Source organism: Channa argus, chromosome 16 (assembly GCF_033026475.1).
Source record: "Channa argus isolate prfri chromosome 16, Channa argus male v1.0, whole genome shotgun sequence".
NCBI classification, from domain to species: Eukaryota; Metazoa; Chordata; class Actinopteri; order Anabantiformes; family Channidae; genus Channa; species Channa argus.
The window spans coordinates 403,754-425,855 of NC_090212.1; the positions used below are offsets into that span (position 1 = coordinate 403,754).

At 39.9% G+C, this 22,102-nt stretch overlaps 1 protein-coding gene across 1 annotated transcript in view; it reads left to right on the plus strand.

The window, feature by feature from the left end:
- dicer1 (dicer 1, ribonuclease type III) overlaps positions 1-18,940 on the plus strand; it is a 40,024-nt gene extending 21,084 nt beyond the window's left edge. The window contains exons 15-30 of the mRNA XM_067479434.1: positions 337-412; positions 514-653; positions 1,042-1,221; positions 1,306-1,519; positions 1,634-1,787; positions 1,899-2,081; positions 5,747-5,852; positions 6,275-6,450; positions 7,323-8,073; positions 8,463-8,615; positions 9,574-10,206; positions 10,399-10,654; positions 12,114-12,382; positions 14,541-14,703; positions 14,799-14,874; positions 16,296-18,940. Coding sequence (XP_067335535.1) covers positions 337-412; positions 514-653; positions 1,042-1,221; positions 1,306-1,519; positions 1,634-1,787; positions 1,899-2,081; positions 5,747-5,852; positions 6,275-6,450; positions 7,323-8,073; positions 8,463-8,615; positions 9,574-10,206; positions 10,399-10,654; positions 12,114-12,382; positions 14,541-14,703; positions 14,799-14,874; positions 16,296-16,461 — 3,696 coding nt within the window. The 3' untranslated portion in view covers positions 16,462-18,940. The remainder of the gene's footprint in view (positions 1-336; positions 413-513; positions 654-1,041; positions 1,222-1,305; positions 1,520-1,633; positions 1,788-1,898; positions 2,082-5,746; positions 5,853-6,274; positions 6,451-7,322; positions 8,074-8,462; positions 8,616-9,573; positions 10,207-10,398; positions 10,655-12,113; positions 12,383-14,540; positions 14,704-14,798; positions 14,875-16,295) is intronic.
- Positions 18,941-22,102: the final 3,162 nt, after the last annotated feature.

The following is a 22,102-nucleotide window of genomic DNA, read 5'->3' on the forward strand; positions in this document are numbered from 1 at the left end:
ACAGTGCTGCAATTTTAGTGAAACAATTAGCAACAGAAAGTAAATTGTTGATACTTTAACATGTTCTACTCCCATCCAGCACAAACATGATGCAAGACATGCACTGCAGGCTTAATTGTAAGCATTTTAACCTGCAAAGATCACACCCTGTTGAATGTGTTGGTTTTTGTTTTGGGTGTGTGATTGGTCAGAGGTGCTACTGTCACCAGCAAAAAGTTGGCGAAAGTAACCAGAAATGATGAATGATGATGTTATGGCTCCATAATCATCTCTAGTGTGTGAAGACCTTAATTGTGTCTTTGACATTTCTTATTTTTATTCATGTGTCCTTCACAGGGTCCTGTAATGAACTGTGCCAGATTGGCAGAGAAAGCTGTTGCACTAGTATGCTGTGAGAAACTCCACAAAATAGGTAAACCCTAAATTGAAATTATTCAGATGCATGTGTAATTACTAGGAGTATCTTTTTTTTCTGTGTCTATTGTGGATTGTTCATGATTTCTTTCTCCTCAGGTGAGCTGGATGACCACCTGATGCCAGTTGGGAAAGAGACAGTGAAGTATGAGGAGGAGTTGGACCTTCATGATGAAGAGGAGACCAGTGTCCCAGGCCGGCCCGGTTCCACGAAGAGGAGGCAGTGCTACCCTAAAGCCGTAAGAAAGTCACTCTGCTGAAGTCTTGTTTGCATTTCATTAGATGTTGAGAATTAGGAAGGGATGAGCATCTAGATCAGCACATAGCAGCAAAAGGTAGTGGTCCCATGATAGTAGAGTAAGCTACCAAACTCAGTATATTTTAAAATTAAAATATAAATGGTGTCTCATGAAACCGAAACATTTGTTTTCATAGCACTGTGCTTTAAAGTTTTCTCTCGGACTTTGATTTTTTTTGCTTGTTTTGTACCTTGTTTGTAAGTGACTTACAGTGTCTGTAAAATGATTTAAGGTAAAACAGATATTAATTCATTGGTGACTTTAATGCAGGGAATATGCACATAACGTTCACATTTAGAGTATTTTCCTCACTTTTGGTCTTCTCCAGATACCAGAGTGTCTGCGGGACAGTTATGCTGTACCAGAGCAGACTTACTACCTATATGTGATTGGGATGGTCCTCACCACCCCACTCCCTGATGAACTTAACTTCCGCAGAAGAAAGCTCTACCCACCTGAGGACACCACCAGGTGCTTCGGCATCCTGACTGCCAAACCTATACCTCGAGTATGTCACCTGATTAAAACTTTCCTGTTCTCTGACACTAGTCAAAGGCTACTAGACTACAGGAATTTTATGCTTTCTGTCTAGATCCCCCATTTCCCGGTGTACACTCGCTCAGGTGAGGTGACCATCTCCATCGAGCTGCAGAAGTCTGGCTTTACACTCCCTGCTGCCCAACTCGAGCTCATCACTCGTCTGCACCAGTACATCTTCTCCCACATCCTCCGCCTGGAAAAACCTGCACTGGAGTTCAAGCCCACGCTGGCTGACTCGGCTTACTGCATTCTACCTCTAAATGTTGGTGAGTAGAAGTGCACTCAGTAACTGTTACTTTTTCAGATCTGTGTGATAGAGATATTTGAGCTCGCCTGTTCCTCTCATTCCCCAATGTGCTCTGGCCTATCACTTTGTTCAGTTGGGGACTCCAACACACTTGACATGGACTTTAAGTTCATGGAGGACATTGAGAAGTCTGAGGCTCGCACTGGCATTCCAACCACACAGTATACCAAGCAGAACCCATTCACCTTCAAGCTGGAGGACTACCAGGATGCTGTTATCATTCCAAGGTATTTCTTCACCATCTGACAACATCAGAATTTGATTTACATTGTACTTTGTACATGTATACAGAACAAAGTGACTTGGGCTACATGATCACTTGACTGTTCTTGTCTCAGGTATCGTAACTTCGACCAGCCTCATCGCTTCTACGTTGCAGATGTGTACACAGACCTGACGCCGCTCAGCAAGTTTCCATCACCAGAATACGAAACCTTTGCAGAGTACTACAAAACCAAGTACAACCTGGACCTGTCTAACCTGAACCAGCCGCTCCTGGATGTAGACCACACCTCCTCCAGGTCAGCAGCTCAGGAGTCATGACAGAAAATTTGAATTTTATAAAGTCAAAAAAGAAATGAGCTTACCCAAACCATATAGCCTGTCCCTTATCTTTTAGGAAGGATTTAGAGTTCATCATAGTACAGAAACAGCACTGGTAAAAGTCACCAACGATTTTCTATTGGCTTCAGATTATGTTAGACCTTAGTGCTGCATTTTACACCATTAATCACAACATTTTATTATAGATTGGAACATGTAAGTAAAGGAATTGCACTAAGTTGGTTTAAATCCAATTTATCAGATAGATTTCATTTTGTTCATGTTAATGATGAATATGCCATGTGCACAAAAGTTAGTTATAGAGTTCCACAAGACTCTTGTTAGAACTAATTCTTTTTCCTTTTAAATGACTCCTTTATACACCACCATAAGTTTCCATTGCTACACTTGTGACAGCTATATCTTTCTATGGAATCAGATGATAAAAATCTATTAACCAAACTTTAAGCATGCCTACAGCACATATAGGCTTGGATTTCCTACAATTTAAACTTAAACAAAGCTGAAGTCATAGTATTTGGGCTTACAAATCTCAGGAAAATACTCTCCAACCATATTGTTACTCTAGATGGCAGATCTCTGGCTCCCAGTACTACTGCGAGGAACCTCAGAATTAATTTTGACAAGGATTTGTCCTTTACCTCACAAAAATCCCTAGAACAACCTTCTTCCACTTAAGGAACTTTGTCAAAACTAAATTAAGACCATCCTGTCTCAAAGTGATGCTGAAAAACTAGTAAATGCATTTGTTACTTTTAGGTTGGACTACTGTAATTCCCTACTCTTGGGGATGCCCTAATTAAATTATTTTTTCAATTCAACTTTATTTATATAGCGCCAATTCACAACAAAGTCATCTCAGGGCACTTTACAGAATAAAGTCATGATTATAAAGATGTATGGAGAGAACCCAACAATTCCCCCTGGAACAACCCATAGGCAACAGTGGATCGGAAAAACTCCCTTTACGGAAGAAACCTCCAGCACAACCAGGCTCAGGGTGGACGGGTGAGAGGTGAGAGAGGGTGTCTGCTTCACGACTCTGAACTTGGAGCTGGTTCCAAAGGGGAGGAGCTTGATAGCTAAAGGCTCTGCCTCCAATTCTACCTTTTGAAATTCTGGGAACCACAAGTAGGCCTGAATTCTGAGAGCGAAGTGGTCTACTAGGATGATGTGGTGCTATGAGGTCTTCTATATATGATGGAGCCTGACCATTCAGAGCTTTATATGTAAGAAGCAGGGTTTTAAATTCTATTCTACATTTAATGGGAAGCCAATGGAGAGAAGCTAGTGAAGGTGAAATATGATCTCTCTTGCTAGTTCCAGTCAGCACTCTTGCTGCAGCATTTTGGATTAATTGCAGGCTCTTTAGGGAGTTACTTGGGCATCCTGAAAGTAGGGAATTACAGTAGTCCAAACTAGAAGTAACAAATGCATGGACCAGTTTTTCTTTATCACTTTGACACAGGATGCTCCTAATTTTGGCAATGTTCCGTAGGTGGAAGAAGGCTGTTCTAGAGATTTGTTTTATATGTGAGGTAAAGGACAAATCCTGATCAAAAATAACTCCAAGGTTCCTTGCAGTAATACTGGAGGCCAGACTTATGCCATCTAGAGTAACAATATTATTGGACATCATATTTCTGACATGTTTGGGCCCAAATACTATGACTTCAGTTTTGTCTGAATGTAGAAGTAAAGAATTGTGGGACATCCAGGCCTCTATGTCTTGTAGGCTTGAAGCTTTATTAACTTATTATTATTTCATCTGGTTCCATAGATAAATATAGCTGGATATCATCAGAATAGCAGAGAAAATTTATGGAGTGTTTTCTAATTATGTTGCCTAAAGGAGACATATATATATATATATATATATATATATATATATATATATATATATATATATATATATATATATATATATATATATATATATATATATATATATATATATATATATAAAGTAAAAAGTATTGGTCCTAACACAGAGCCTTGTGTAACTCCATAGCTAACCTTTGTGTGTATGGAGGATTCATCATTAACATGAACAAATTGAATTCTGTCAGATAAGATTTAAACCAGCCTATTGCAGTTCCTTTGATCCCAATTTCATGTTTCAGTCTCTGTAATGTTGTGATCAATGGTATCAAATGGTATCAAATGCTAACACTAAGATCTAATAGAACAAGTATAGAGACTAGCCCATTATCTGAGGCCAAAAGAAGATCGTTTGACTTTTACCAATGCTGTTTCTTTATTATGATGAACTCTAAATCCTGACTGAAAGTCTTCATACAAATTATTCCTATAAAGGTGGTCACATAATTGTTTTGCAACTACTTTTTCAATTATTTTAGAAAAAAAGGGAGATTAGATATTGGTCTGTAATTGGCTAAAACACCTGGGTCAAGACAGGGTTTTTTAAGTAGTGGTTTAATTACAGCTACCTTATAGGCCTGTGGTACATAGCCTGCTTCTAAAGATAGATTGATGATATATAATATGAACTTATCTATTAAGGGTAAAGCTTCCTTGAGCAGCTTAGTTGGAATAGGATCTAGCAGACAGGTTGTTGGTTTAGATGAGGTAATAATTGAAGTTAGCTCAGAGAGATCTATGGGTAAAAAGCAGTCTAACAGGGATTGGGGCCTTATCGGTGACTCTAGCACTGCTGTACATGAAGATCTATCTGTAATATTTGGGGGGAGGATCTGGTGAATTCTTTCCCTAATAGCTACAATTTTAGTAACTCCTTTAAAAATTACTAATTAATCCAAAATGGGGAAGTAAGAGTGCTGAGGGCTTAATCATACATAGAAGACCTCATAGTACCATTTCATCCCAGTTGACCATTCAACTGTACGTCACTAACTTTGTCTTTTTTTTTTTTCTACTGTAGTTTTCTTTCTCCCTCTCTCTGTACCTTTCTGCAGGTGTCCCCAGCTTTGGAGCTGTGTGTTTTCCAGTGCACAGCTACTGGTCCTACCAACCTGCTTTTTCTTGCTCCTTTCTTTTCTCTGTCCACTATCCACTCAACCCAACAGGTCAAAGCAGATGACCAGCTGAGTCTGGTTCTGCTGGAGGTTTCTTACGTTAAAGGGCGTTTTTCCTCTCCAAGTTTGCCTAGGGCTTGCTCAAGCGGGACTTGTTGGGTTTCTTTATTTATCTTCATAGACTTTTTTTATGCAATTTGCCCTGAGATGACTTTGTTGTGAATTGAATTATCTCTGTTGTCCATAGTTGAATAGATCACCTTTCTGCTTGACCCTTCAGGAGTCACCGTAGCGGAACATGTTCCGTACGTTGATTTGGCATTTGTTTACACTGGATGCCCTTCACCAAGGTTGCCCTTGGTGGCTGGGTGGGGCCACACCTGGTGGGATGGGATTCTAACTCCTTGCCTTCTCCATCTCAACCCACTGCTGGTACCACTGAGCCACCAACCCCGTTGTCGATCATAGTTTTCAGATTTATAGTTGCCCCACATATATGAGGCTATTGGATCATCTTTGTTGATTCTTATTAGCAGCATTTTAAAGCTCTGAATATAAACCTCTTAATTTTGTACATGCAATTTTAGACATAGATAAAGTTGGAACTTTTGTTTTATTGTGTTCAGACTGAACCTGTTGACCCCTCGGCACCTTAATCAGAAGGGCAAAGCCCTGCCACTCAGCAGTGCAGAGAAGAGGAAGGCCAAGTGGGAAAGTCTGCAGAACAAACAGGTATTAATATTATTATTGTATTTATTATTAATATTGATATTGATATTATTTTTTCTATCACTGTGTTCTGGGTCTTTGGAACTGTATTTCTGGGTCTAAAACTCTGTTTAGACACATTTAAGTAATCATGTGAGTTTTAGTACTTAATTTAGATTCTGTTTAGATTTGGTTTTAGGCTTTGCATAAAGTTTTTTTTACATTCTACACAATTTATTGATCTCATTTTATTGTTAGTTTTAGTCCACACAAAGACATTCATCTCATTTCTTTTCTTGTACATAGTCAATTTTAATGTCTTTCAAGAAATCTGAGGTTAAAGCCTCCCCCATTTTGGTGCTCTGTTACAAGGGTAACAGATAAGTTTCTCATGAAGGACTCAGTGAATTGCTAGTCTCAGTCTAAATGTAGTGTTGTTTTGTTAGATCCTGGTGCCAGAGCTGTGTGCCATTCACCCCATCCCTGCCTCCCTGTGGAGGAAAGCAGTGTGCCTGCCCAGCATCCTGTACCGCCTCCACTGTCTCCTGATTGCTGAGGAACTCAGAGCCCAGACAGCTATTGAAGCTGGAGTAGGAGTTGAGACCCTTCCACTTGACTTCAGGTCTCTTATACAGACGTACACTACACAACATATAAGTTTATTTACTAAAAATAAAAAACATTCAAACAAAACCTTTTTAAATGCTTTTGTTATCTGTACAATCTAGTGGTAAACACAGAAAAGCACCAAATCCCCACATTGGACAAACTGGAACCTGAGAGGCCTTGACATTTTAGCTCCAAAACATCTTTATAAGTGAATGGATTTTTTTTGCAGTATTTCCTGCAGGATTTTTTGAGACTGTGGTGACTTGACCTAAGACTGTCTAGGCGGGGTCTGTGGGCATTTGAGTAATGATACACCATAGTCAATAAATGATCCCATTAAAAAAAGGTAGGTCCAGGATTAGCACAGTTAAGATCCTCCACATCAACTCTGGACTTTTCCATTAAACCCTAATATAATCAGTTAATTTTATAGGAGCTATAAACACTATATCCGTCTCTAGATTTACTTGGTAGTAAACTGCAACGTATTCAATACAACAGAATTACATAGTTAAGGCTTAGGTTATCTAGTGGGACTACAACTTTATGCCACTTCATGTTAGGGCTTTTTGTAAGTATTAAGCCTTAATAAGTAGCTGAATTACCTCTTAGCAGCTAATTTTTGCATTTTACCTATTGATGTAGAGATATCATATACTGGATTACTTTCATATTAAAGAACGTATATGAACCTGGTCATTTGAAGTCAAGTTGATGTCAAGATGTCTTTAATGTCAGTAGAACAATGTAAGTAGAACAATTTAGGTTTGGAACCAACAGACATGGTGTCCTCCGAAAGTAAAAGTGGTTGCTGGCATCCACTGGTGTGTAAACTCTAGAACAGTTTTCCACCATTCTAATATAATGATGGTCTGTATGTTACAGGTATCCAAACCTAGACTTTGGCTGGAAGAGATCTATTGATAGCAAAACATTCATCTCCTGTCCTGAATCCTGCAACGAGGATGGTGAGCATCACTGTGAGCATCAAGAGACTGTAACACCTGACCCAAGTTCTTTAACACAACCCAGTAGTCACCACTCTTTCCGGCCTGAGCAAGGACCCCTCACAGCCCTTAAGCCTGGAGATGTCACCTGCACCAGGAACCTAACTAATGGCGCTGCCGTAGTTGCAGATGGTGACAAAAGTGTTCACCAAGATAAGCACCTTCACCAACATGACAATTGCCAATTCTCCCAGCCCAGCTCACCTGGGCTGCAGAGCCCTGAATCAAAACAAACCACTACCTCAGCTCCTGTGCAGCCATCTCTCAGCTTAATGAAGCCCAGCTCCAGTCCTCCACAAGTTTGTCATGAATGTACACCAGGGGGGACCTCAGACCACACAAATAAAGCTACCTCAGCTATGGGTTCCAGCGCTCCCACTGCACCTTCTCCTGACCTTGCTGCTGGTCTTCGGGACAGAGCCCAGGCAGGAGACTCCCCCAAAAACCTGGGGCCCAATCCAGGCCTCATTCTGCAGGCCTTAACCCTATCAAATGCCAGTGACGGCTTCAACCTGGAGCGGCTGGAGATGCTTGGTGACTCGTTTCTCAAGCATGCCATCACCACATACCTGTTCTGCACCTACCCTGATGCTCATGAGGGACGGCTTAGCTACATGCGCAGCAAGAAGGTGAGGCTGGTCATTACTTAGTGAATAGAGCTTAGTGCATTGTACATGCTCATGCAGCAGTTGTAGGAATTCTGCTTACAAACAGATTTGAGCAGAAAGGTTATACTTTACTAAGATTTTACTAAAACTGGTCACAAAGCTTGGTGTCAGTATGACCAATTTATCAAACAGCTGTTCAACTGTCAGAATACAAACTTATGTAAACTTGGTGACATCTCACTGTCTGTGGTTAACACAAAATCAGGGTAAATGTAAGCAGAAAATTGTGCTCTCCTTAATTGTTCACAGTCAACAAGTAATGAAACCAGGGTCTGTAGACTTGCTGTAAGGCTGTAGTTTGTTACTAATTACAAATGTGTAACTGACTTTTTGGTCTCGCTATTGCCTAGGTGAGCAACTGTAACCTGTATCGTCTAGGGAAAAAGAAGGGGCTGCCTAGCAGAATGGTGGTTTCCATTTTTGACCCCCCTGTTAACTGGCTGCCTCCTGGCTATGTGGTCAACCAGGACAAGAGCAGCACTGACAAACTGGATTCAGAGGAGGTTAGTAGGATTCCTTATAACTGCTCTGCTTTATTCACTCTGTTCATCACTTTAATATCTCTGCTGTGTAATTGTGTTGGAACTGTGCATCTCCAGAGTGAGGGCTTGTTTCTCAATAATAACCTCTACAAAATGCCGTATTAGGGTTTAGGATTAAAATAAGAATTTCTCTGTTAAGGCTTTTGCCATAGGTCTATTTAGTTGTCACATATATTACTAGTCAGGTCACTAGAGGGCAGGCTTCTACCTCATCTGGGAAAACATCTGGTTTGGGTTTTGCTTTTAAAACATTTAACTCTAAACTCTACTCCTACATACACACTGATCTGTCATTCTTTAGCATCCAGGACAAGCAGATCAGCTTTTAAGACACAATTGCGGTCAGACAGCTTATCCATAAACTATAGATAGAGCATGAAACGTTTATAATTTAATTTTTTTTTTCTTTTATCTCAACCCTGTAGTAAATCAGACCACTATGACTAAAAGTGCAGGAGTCAACATTTAAATGAGAACAAAAACCCTACAAGTGGTCGTGGTACAAGGGACATCTATGTTGTTGGGTTGGGCGATTTCTACTAGACCTAACAGAACACTAGGCAGTAGTAGAGAGAACAAGCTCTCTTTTAATTAAATAAGCAGTAAAACACATTGTGATACACAAGCTTCATAGACTTTAAAGCTGTGCTAGATTTGAAATTCAAATTTCTGCTTTTGTACACATCAAGTAAGTCACAAGTTTAAAAAAAATTGGTGTAATGACCACTTCTGACCACTGTTTAATAGCAGCCTCTACATTTTAGCTACACGAAAGCCAGCTGGTGGTGTTTCCTCCACCACAGGGATGTTCTTTTATATGGAGATGCCTGAGGTCCTAATGATTCTTTAGGTCAGTACTTAACCACAACTTCATGTTTTCCTTGAACTCTGCTGTCCTTCCTCTGTGTCCATCATCTAGGCTAAAGAGGAGCTTCTAGCCAACGGGGGATCTGGGAATGACTATGATGAGGATGATGAGGGTGAGGAGGTGGACGAGGACGCTGAGCTGATGTTGAAGGATGAGCCAAAGGATGAGGTCAACATGGAGGATGATTTGGAGTATTACAAAGAGCACATAAAGTTCATCGACAACATGTTGTTGGGATCTGGTGCATTTGCTAAAAAGATCTCTCTGAGTGTCTTCCCTCCCCCTCTGACTCCGAGCTCGGGTTCTTCCCATACCATGGAATCTCAGTATGAATGGAAGGCCCCGAAGAAGCCCCTCCATCCCAACTCGGCCCACTACCCCTCAGAGCCTGTGCCCAGTGGGCCCTCTGCTGATGAGTTTGATTACAGCTCTTGGGATGCTATGTGCTATCTAGACCCGAGCAAGGCTGGAGAGGAGGATGATTTTGTGGTAGGGTTTTGGAATCCATCAGAGGAGAACTGCGGCACAGAGCTTGGTAAGCAGTCAATCTCCTACGACCTGCACACAGAGCAGTGCATTGCAGATAAGAGCATTGCCGACTGTGTGGAAGCTCTGCTGGGCTGCTACCTAACCAGCTGTGGGGAGAGAGCTGCCCAGATGTTCCTCTGCTCACTAGGCCTTAAGGTGAGCCTTGACCTCCTACACTGTTCTGTTTATTGAAGCATGAATTGACAACGATGCATGATGTCACAATACAGTGCGATACTTACACGAATAGATGACCATTTAAATTAATGGAGGTATAAGTATTATAATATAAGTTATTAATGTATCTAAGTGGGTTTATGGTTGTATTGAGTTTTTTTGTTTATACAGGTGTTACCATTGGATAGAGGGGCATTGACAGAAGCAGTGCTACATAGCAGTCAGACTAAGGCTAGTGATATGTGCTATGGTTGGCTGAAAATCCCACCGCGCTGCATGCTGGACCATCCGGATGCAGAACGGACTCTCAACCACCTCATTTCCGGCTTTGAGAACTTTGAAAGAAAAATCAACTACACCTTTCAGAACAAGGCTTACCTCCTGCAGGCGTTCACCCATGCTTCCTACCATTACAACACCATCACAGGTCAGAATGGCGGTTAGTAAAGTGAAGTTATGTTCAAATGTTTTTCACCACAAAAAAAAGATATTGTAGCTTAAAAAGTAAAAAAAAGTAAATTTTTTTGGGTTGACACATCTGACTTGAAATTTAACCCAAATGCAGACTTAAAATATTTCAAACTGAAGTGAAATTAAAGTCATCATGGTGTAGATAAAGCTGTGAGGTCAAAGGAATGTGCATGCCAGTGCAATAGCTGTGATTCTCGGAAGACACTTTTAAGGCTTTGTTCCCATTACAAGCTAATATGGCCGAAATCCATCCATCTACTCCTTATATGTAAGCTTTAATCCTATGCAGGATTGCACGTGGCTGAAGCCTGTCCAAGCTGTCTGGGGGTAAGAGGTGGGGTACACCCTGTACAGGTTGCCAGTGTATACCCTCCTTTACATATGAACTTTGTATAATTTCCAGAGAAATACCCTTCAGACATTACCCAGAGTTGTTTCACACATTAGACACAGCGGGAGAAGGAGAGACTCTGCTTAATTTCAGTGAAGAGTCGGCCCATAAAGGAGGCACAACATGATAGAAAAAGTATGATGTGGGAAACAATATTTTGTTTACAGCACATAAGAGCTGTGAAAAAATAAAGATGATGTGGCAGTGGCTGATAACAATTTCATTAAGATGCCGTTTGCTTTGCTTTTAATGCCCCTGACAGTTTGGGAAAGAGCAGCATGCTTGACATACAGATAACACACACAACGCAAATTATCCAGGCTTTGTGCAAGAAAGGGTAAAGAATCTTCCAAAAAATCTTGGGAGTGTTTCACTCAGACATTTGCATTGTCACATACACTGCCTCTGGACAAAGTCAGGAGAATTTTAGGATTCCAGTGCATGGATAAAAGAAGCATTTCTTTGGTCCAACACAGAAATATATACACAGACAGTCATTCATGCTTACATTCACACCTAGGGGCAATTGAGTCAACCGTTAACCTACATGCATGTCTTTGGACTGTGGGAGGAAACTAGGGTACCTGGAGTAGACCCACAGAAGCACGGGGAGAGCATGCAAACTACACACAGAAAGGCCATAGACCAGCCAGTTGATTTGAACCGGGGGACCTTCCTGCCACCTGTTAGGCGGCAGATCTAACCCCTCTTCCACCATGTTGCCCAAAGCATCCAGATGTGATTGTTTCACAATTGTCATAAATTGGTCAAAGCTCAACACAGACATGGTACACCCCCAGATGTTTTTTTTTTTTAATCTGGTATTGATCATAAATACGTCAGAATAATGATCTAACCGTCCTTAGAACTATTAAGCGATAACTGAGCATGCAGTGATAGCTTTGTGTACATCTAAGAATGCAGAAACTGTCAGCTAATTCAGCAGACTTAACATCATGACAATAATGTCGAAGTTTAGTTAACCACTAGTGTGAAACAAGCTAGACATTGTCTCTTGTTTTAGATTGTTACCAGCGACTGGAGTTCCTTGGTGATGCAATTCTAGACTACCTCATAACGAAGCACCTTTATGAAGACCCACGGCAGCATTCTCCCGGTGTGCTGACCGACCTGCGTTCAGCACTCGTCAACAACACCATCTTTGCCTCCCTGGCTGTCAAGTACGACTACCACAAGTACTTCAAGGCCATCTCCCCTGAGCTTTTCCATGTCATTGATGACTTTGTGCAGTTTCAGCTGGAGAAGAATGAGATGCAAGGCATGGACTCTGAGGTGAGACCTTTTTCTACAGATCATAAGCTAATATCAGCACTGGACATTAGCCCTGTAGAAAGAAACCTGATATTTCCTGTTGTAGTTTTCCCTTTAAATAATAGTCAGCATTCATGACATATTTGCTTGTATAACAATGCAGTCAGCTTCTATCAATCTGTTTTATATTCCAGTAATTTTAGTGCTTAGGAGAAAAAGGCAGTTGGATTTAATTTGCCTGGAAATGGCCATCTTGGCATCAGATTTCCTCTCATTCTGCTTGAGTACATTTATGCCTTAGGGACAGCACACAAAAACATAAATATACCCTGGTAAAAAGCTGAGGAGAAAAAAAAAAGAAATATGCGGCAGTAATATGGCATCACGCGACTGCTAATTTTGCACCTTTACTGTAAGTTTTTTTAAAATTAAAATTCAATCATCTTGAACACACTCCCCAACAGTTAACACTATATCTGTTAGTCACATCTAAATATAAATCAGGTGAGAATTCATAGAACCATAGTTTCACTGACTTTCACCGATATGCAGGGGGTTTAGAGGGTTTATTTGTGACTAGAGTAACCAGAGCATAAGTACATTTTTGTTTTTTGGTTTTTGTCCTTTCGGCTTATCCCGTGAGTTCAGGGTCTCCATAGTGGATCGTTGTCCACATGTTGATTTGGCACAGTTTTTACACCGGATGCCCTCCTGACACAACCCACTCCAATTTCTACCGGGCTAGGACCGGCACTGCGCAGCTGGGGATTGGAATGGGCTGTTAAGTAAATTTGTAAAAATCAAAGTACTTGTATTTTACATAATTGTTGCTACAACTTAGAAATATGATTTTCAGTAGGATAAAAAAATAAAAAAATATATATAATATTTCTACTAAAAATCATCTCTACCTTCACCTTTCTGCACTCCTGTCTACTCTCTTCAGTCCTCTGAGTCACTGATCACATTAGTTGTAGTTGTCCGGTCATCTCGAAGCACCTCCTAACCACCCAGAGCCTGTCTCAAGTCCTCCCTGGAAACTACACAACATCCACCCATTATTCCTCTTCATCTTCCTCACCATCTGAGTCACACAGGATTTTCCACCATCCTGTGTTGTCTGGCTACACTCTCCCCTACCAACTTTGCAGTCACTGATCTCTTTCAGGTTACAATGTCAACACAAGATGTAGTCCACCTGAGTGGTTCTCCCTCCACTCTTATATGTCACCCTATGTTCCTGCCTCTTCTGGAAGAAAGTGTTCACTAAAGCAATTTCCATCCTCTTTGCAAAGTCTACCACCATTTGTCCTTCTCTGTTCCTGTCCTGAAGACCAAACCTGCCCATCACATTCTCATCACCTCTGTTCCCTTCACCAACACCAACCATTGAAATCTGCACAAATCACCACTCTCTCACCTCTGGGGATGCTCTGCGTCACTTCATCAAACTCACTCCAGAATTTCTCCTTCTCTTCTAACTCACATCCTACCTGTGGTTTATAACCACTAACAACATTGTACATCATTCCTTCAATTTCCAGCTTCAGACTCATCAACCTATCTGATACTCTTTTCACCTTTAGAACATTCCTTACATACTTTCAGGATAACTTCTACTCTTTTTCTTTTTCTATCCGAGCCATGGTAAAACAACTTGAACACTGCTCCTAAGCTTCTAGCCTTGCTGCCTTTCCACTTTGTCCATATCCACCTTCCCACTCTGCATCATGTCAACCAACTCTCTAGCCTTTCCTGTCATAGTCCCAACATTCAAAGGCCCTAATGTCTGTCCTAAAGTCTTGGCTCATACACGTAGACATACATGTCTACAAACATGCCTTCCTCCTCTCCTACTTCGACCAACAGTAGCAAAATAACAGCACCGGCGCGGTCGTTGTTAACCCTGACCAAAAGGGTACGAAAGTCAGATTCGGTGTGGAAGTCATAAGTTGCATGTTTAATTCGTGTTTTATGTCGGATGCCCTTCCTGAGACATCCCTCTGTATTTATCCAGACTTGGGAATTGCACAAGAAGACACTGGCTTTTACATTTCATATTAACAGAACAAAAAATAAGAACATTGTCTGACTGTGTAGTTACATCTTAAATATTTGAATAGGTAGAAACAAGGAAAAAGTAAACTTTTTTTTGTTTTTGTTTTTTTTTTCTGACCAGCTTCGACGATCTGAAGAAGATGAAGAGAAAGAGGAGGACATAGAGGTCCCTAAGGCCATGGGAGATATCTTTGAGTCGCTAGCTGGAGCAATTTATATGGACAGCAAGATGTCACTGGAGACAGTATGGCAAGTGTATTATCCAATGATGAGGCCACTTATAGGTGAGGACAGCACATTTATATTTTTATATCTTTTTTGGGCCATGATTGTTGAACATCCTCACCTCAACTGACCCTCCACCTCCTGCTAACTACAGAGAAATTCTCAGCCAATGTGCCCCGCTCTCCTGTGAGGGAGCTGCTTGAGATGGAACCAGAAACTGCCAAGTTCAGGTAGGACATCATTACTTAATTTTATTGTAGTTGATCTTTAGATGTAATAAAACAATGAACTAATTAAAGTCAGACCAATCATAATAGACTTTCCTGAGGTTAATTGGAATTTTTGTTAACAAGAAATTGTTACTGTACATTTGTTTGTAGGGCTGCGCAATTAGATGCATTAAATCTTTTACTATTGTATTGTACTTGGTCTTTAAAAATTGTGTGCATTTTAATCTAATTGAGGGGCAAAATTTACATTTGCTATAGTTATGTTGGATTGTTATTTGTTGTGAATTAACATTTGTTGTGCAAATAACAAGATTATTAGCAATCACCACTGACAAAATTTAAATACTGTAAATAATAACATAATTTAAGTGGCAACCAACTGAATAAAGGCTGAGTGTTAGAAAATCCCATGAGAGGGGTTTGAAATGATAGCTCACAAAACCTCAGAATTTCTCTGACTTTTGCGTATTTCCAGTTGCTTATATTTGCTTGTGCAGTCGTTGTTAAACAGTCCCTTCAGGATTCCGTGATGACAAATGCCAGTCCACGTAAATTTAACTAATAGCAGATTTTATCTGAATTCTGTGCAGTTTTTGCAACTTTTCCCTACATGTGCCCTACACTCTCTACTGTCTATGTCACACCAGATGCCAGGCTACTAATGCTAGACGATGTTGCTTTCTTAAAGTAAAATGTCTGCACAAAGGCACTTTAGGTTCACTTACGGCAATAAGAAAAAAAAATCAGATTACCAGGATATTGCTTATAAATTGCATGGATGTAGGAGACACTTTCAATAGGCAGGGAAATCCCTGAAAGGTAGGACACCTGCAGATCTCGAATGTTCTGCATGAAAGCAGTAGTAAACTGCGTTGCAACACTTAAAACACTGTGGTAGAACACGTTAAGTCATTGACACTTTTCAACTGCACAACACACCTAGAAACTGCCTGAAACAAGACAAATCACATAACAGAAGCTGTTCCATCATGAACTTTTGAAACTGCTAAGTGATTATAATATAGAATGTTTCTGCCCTTTTGAAATCCACATGAGCTGACAAGATCTGTGCAAGGCCCCTAAGGTGAGTCCAAACAGAAGGATCAGAATGTGAACATTTTCAACAGCACAGATGCCCAAGTCACAAACATTTGTGCCCATCTCTGACTATATCTGTTTTTAAGCACCCAGTCTTGAGTCGCTGGAACATTTTTTTTATATTAACTAGGGGAAAGAAAAAAAACACAAGTAGTACAAGATAAATGCTGACTGAAAACCGAGCCCGTATTTTTGAAATTTGTGGAAACTGGAGAAATTGGAAATACTATCAGATAAGTGCCTTGTTCTTTCTGCAGTTAATAGAAAAATTAAATAAAGAGTATCTAAAGTATAAATCACTGTTATCCATCCTGTGTCTTCAGCCCTGCTGAGAGGACGTACGATGGGAAGGTACGTGTGACAGTGGAGGTCGTCGGTAAAGGCAAGTTTAAAGGAGTTGGCCGCAGCTACCGGATCGCCAAGTCAGCAGCGGCACGAAGAGCTCTGCGCAGCCTCAAAGCCAATCAACCTCAGGTCCAAAACAACTGAGCTCCTCATCTGAGCTCTTACCATTAGCACCCATGCTATTGTCGCTAATGGAGATAAAGCAACGTCAGTTTCCCAACACAACATGATGCTAGCCCTGTATCTTCTGCATGCAACGGAACAGTCAAGGCAGCCAGGGAATACTCTGTGGAGATGCAACATAAAAAGCAGACTCTGAAAAGATTTCACGTTAATGTGTTTTTTAATTTTATTTTATTTTTTTTGCGCAAACACAATCTTTACTTTCCCTCTCTGCTTTGTGTAATCACATGAGTGCTTTATTAACATTTAGCAAAATATTTTACAAAAAGGTCAGGTCGCAATGTCTGTTCCTCAAATTGTTTTTCTTATTGTTAGTTAACCTCTGTGTCAGTGAGATGAGGTTTATGCTTATTGTGTAGTATTAGATTGTATATAGTTCAATCAAAGGTATGAATCAAAGTATGTAGGAAGAAAAGATTAAAAACAAAAAACGCTAAACTCCTCAGCCTGTGCACTAGTGCCAGTCAGTTTTTAAGCGGTTTTGTAAACGCTAATGGCAGACGTGGCTAACAGACACCACAGTAGCAAACACCTTGTGGCACTTCTGTCTGAAATCTGTCTTGAAATGGTATTCTTAATCATTTTTGCACTTATTCCTTTAGGGTCTGTTATTTTGAGAATTGTGTGGTCACAATGACACCAAAATCATATTCGTAGCAAAGTATATAAATATATATAAAAAAAATATAAAAAACATAAATGATATTTTTGGCCTTAGATGCTAAGGCTCACCCTCATATCCTGCAAAACGGATAGGAATTTCAACATTCCCAGTTACTGTAATTTAAACTACCGCACTTGAGGTTGCATGTTGTCGTAGCTTATGTATAAACCATGACAACTGGATGGCTTCTATAAATGTTCTAAATCTATGGATATATCTAGAGTGTGTGAGAGAAAGATTAGATGTTTATGGCATTATCTTGGAGATCAGGTTTAACTTGTTTTATACCAAGAATGGATGAAATTGAATCAGTCATTTTTGCACACTAAAATGTCTTTCCGTGGAGCGAATCATCCAGTTTTGATAGAAGTAAAAGACATATCACACGTACAATATGCTGCACACTTTTCTACTAATTGGATCTTTGTGTAAGGACACACAATCTTTTCAAAAACAGTCTTTGTGGGAAAAACAGGCCATTTCATTTCAACGCACTAGTGTTCCTCACATCCCGTAACTACCAAAGCTATAGCAGATGTGACACTATGAGGTTGAAGTCAATTCCTATGAATAAGGATACCAGCCTTTATGTTCCAACAAATTTTGCTTCTCGCTAAATGTCTTTTTTTTTTTTTTTCTCCCTGTCATCAGTAAGCCCTTTTTTCACTTGAATACCTCAGATAATTGCATGCATTTTCTTGTCTTTTTTTTTTTTTTTTTTTTTTTTTTTTTTGGTGCTATGTTTTTGTATTAAGCTTGAATTTCTCATCTTTTTGCACTGTAACTATAATACCTCTTTTATTTGACTTTTTTCCTTTTTTTTTTTTCTTTTGATATCTGATTTGGTTATTCTGTTCATCAGCCATCAAGCTGTAGAGAAGAGCTGTTTTGTCTCTTCCCCCTTCCACACATGAGGTTGACACTTTTGGGGAGGAAAGTAAGCAAGTGTATTCTCTGCACATAAACCTAAATGTTTTTATTTTATGCTTTTTATGAATACTGAGTTAAAACAGAGTATCAGTTGATTAGATGAGAATCGGTGCTTGTAGAGGTAATCAGATTGCACTCTTATACTTTAGTAGGCAGAGGGGAGGCCACTTGAGTTATCTTCATAAATAAGTGTTTTAAGAGACCTACACCTGTGTGGTTCCTGAACTGTGTACAGCTATATGAAATCTGATTCACAGTCACATTATCTCATCCACAAGTGCTTCTACCTCAGATGACCATGCACTCAGTGTTGGCTTGTGGATAAGGCTGCAGATCAGTAGTCTGTTTACTGTGATATCTGTACTGTCTGTGTCACAGAGACAGTATACAACACAAGTTTGTTTAATTGAGTTGACATTCCCCCACATTTGTCATTTGTCTCATTTATTGAGCTGAAACAAAACACAGTGCCTTCTCAGTGGGAGATAAGTGTGAATGATTAGAATCACATGGCTTGTTTCCACCATAACTTGTATTTCATTCTCAGAAACCAGTCCAAGAACCTTCCTGGAGAAGTCTTTGAGGGAAATGTGATGTGCATTTTTATAGGAGGCCCAATATGTGCAGGTGTTAAGCAGGTTAGAGCTGCTTTCTACTGTGTGAACTTATGTCTGGGACCAAGAACTTTTCGAGGATCTTAATCCCCTTTTTGCCCAAAGGGACTCTTGGAGAGTTTCTTTATCTGTGTTTCTATAAGAGGAAACTAGGACAATATTTTAGGCTGTAGTTCTAACCCTCTAAATATAAATATCTAAATATAAATTAATAAAAACTTTCTAATCTGGTGGTAGTACTTCAGGAACTATTGAAGTGGGGCTTGTGTTGCTGAATGTCACTTACGGATCAGATATGTTTAATCTTTAAAGATCTGCTATGGAAATGTAAATTACAGTATGCTGAACGGACTTGTACCAAAGGGGAGGTTCTTTCTGGTAAAAATTCACCTCTGCCACCCAAAAAGTCCTGAGTTGGTGGCAATAATAAATCCAGAAACTACCTATGGCATGACCTGTAGCGCTAAACATTGCTGGTCGTCAAATAACACACAGCATTTTATGCAGCTGGCATTTTTAAACTGGCTGCCCATCTTTTGCCCATCTGCTTTTTTATGTATCAGCTTGTTAGTTTGTTTCCTGGATCTTCTCGGATTTTGGCCCTGCTGTTGATATGCAATAACATTTTCCTTGAACTTTTACCCCGCGGATGGTTCCTGCACTTTAGTTCTTGGGACAGAAATACTTGGTAACATGAGCATTTCAGTGGAAATAGCCAACAATGTGACAGCCAGTCACTTTTTATTTGTGCAGCAGGTATTTACAAATGCCACCTGTGTGAAATGGTGCCCAGTATTTGACCCCACCTTGACATTTCTAGACACTCAGAAAGTACTGCTCTCCAGGCAGGAACTACTGAGATTACTAGTTCGGGAGTTCCGGGCAAAAATTCATTAGTGGCCTATACTGTACATTGATGGCACAAGTCCCTTCACATAAATTAAATCATCAGATTTAATGACAGGAGCAGGTTAGATTTATTTTCCAATAAATCCATCCAGTTACAAGTTAAATGCATTCCGTAAAAAAGTGACTCGATAGCAGCAGAGCTGTACAAGGTCAGAATAAATAATAAAAAAAACTGCTGACACTGGATGTTTGTAATAAGCTGCCTGACCATTGCCAACTAAATGCTGAAAGTCAGCAAAGATTCAGAGCTGTCATTTTCTATTTCTTGAACTGGTTAAGTTTAATGTCTAATGATAGGACACCTCAAAGCTGCTCACTTGAATGAAATAATGTTTTTACTTACATTGGACCACCACACTCAATGCCTTTTACACATTAGAGGCAATTTTCCTCAGCAAATTCATATTTTAACTTCACAGAATATTTTTTGAACCACTTAAAATATTTAAACCATGTTTTTCCTAGAGGAGATTAGCATATCACAAACTGACCAGTCTGCCATTGTCATCTTAATAGTTCCACTCAAGTTTCAGTGTTGTCAAATGTGCACTGGTGCACCTTTGAGAGAAACCTACTGATTTTTTTTTATCAAAGTGCAATATTTTACTTCAGACACTGCACAATGCTGTTCTGGGTTGATTGGCTCAGAAATCGCTCCTCCCCTTCAAATGCAGTGTCAACAACTCCCAAAACTAAGTATATCTGAAAGCAACTGGTGAATTGAAACTTCTGCAGCAGGCAGTCAAATTCTAAACATTCTCCACTTCATTGAAGGATGCATTCTGTTCAGCATCTGGTTGCTTTAAGTTCAAAACATTTTTATAGCAGGATTTTTTTTTTGTGTTTATTGTGGTGGCATTTAATTAGCCTCTGCCTTTTTGGTATTGTTTGCATGGTTTCCAATGTGTAAAGACCTTAGGCCTAAAGATCAAGGGTTTTCTGCTGGTCCCTTAGGGGTCGCCACAGTGGGATGTGTTCCACACATTGATTTGGCATGCTTTATTCCAGATTCCCTCCCTGCCGTAACCCTCCCATTTTATCCAGGCTTGGGACCGGCACCAAGGTGGCCTTTGGTGGGTGGGGCCACACCTGGTGGGTGGGGCGGGATTCAAACCCGCGAACTTCTGCATCCCAATGCAATGCTTTGCCTCTGAGCAGACCTTAGGCCTGTCAGAATTACTATTAGCTGGTGTTGAATCCCCCATCCTCTTTCAGCTCAGTTAGTTAGTGTTTGTTTGAAAACATCTAGCTTGGAGGAACTTGGTGAGAGCAGGCCAGAGAAACAAAAGTTGTGTAGAGCTGAAGGAGACACATCCTAATTCTGTCACTGCGAGTGACCCCTTTTATGTTACACTTTAATTTGATGAGAATGAACAGTTTTATGAAATAGTGTATGTATGCAAACTGAAGGCGATAATACTCAGGGCTCTGTGCTGTTAGACTGGAGTCTTAAAGCCTTTATGATTTCAATTTATATTCTGCTCACGTGGGGTATATTCCTAATAAACTAAGTCATGTCACTAATTGCTGACTGAGAATGCAACTAATGTTGCTCCGGCTTTCAGCCTTTCTGGCATGTGACAGAATTGTAGCAAAACCAGCAGGAACTTTAAATCTGTTGCAATTCAGGCTGGACCAAGTCACAGTGTGGGAACCATTTCTGGGAGTTTTGATCTTTAGGTACGAGTACAAGCACTAAAAAACTAACTGCAGAAACATACTAGTATTAAAAACTAAAAACTGACACATCTGTATTTTAAAGAGCAGTTCCCACAAGGTAATACTGTAGGTTTAAAAAGACTTTCACTTTTTAATCTCTCCCAATCACTTCTTTTCTCTGTCTTAAACTATGTCTTCTGCTTACAGCATCTCTCTCAGATTTTTTTGGTTGTCAAACAATTCATATTTTAGGTCCTGCACATGAACACGTGGAGGGAGAATTTAGTGTAAATTTGTGAAGTCCTTAGGTTCTCATGAGAAAAATCAGTTACACCATGAAACTCAAGAGTGCAATCTGTCATTAATTCTCAAGCGGCTGTTCGAACCTCCATAGTCTGCCTTTTGTAAACATCTAGTATCTCCGTTAGATATGTCATACTTTAGATTTGGATTGTATCTCCAACACCTTAGTCTGTAACACACAAATCTACACAGAGCTGTTTTTACTTGTTCTCTGGTTCAGCACACACTAAGTATCCATGAGATTGTGGGAGGGACAGGGAAGGTATTACTGAATAAGAATGTGAATTATTGTGCCACACTGAAAAAAAAAAAAGGTTCATAAATAATTTAGTCAGGTGGCATCAGTATCTAACAACGTTGCCTCGTATGTTTCTCTTTGTTTTATTTCAGGAGGCAGACAAGTGTGGGAGTGCTGAAGTTGAGCTTATTCAGAGCCAACTATGTTGTCTCGTACTGGCAGATTTGTTTGATTGTTTCTTTCTTTTTTTACATTGTTTTTTTTTTTTTTTTTTTTTGTACATGT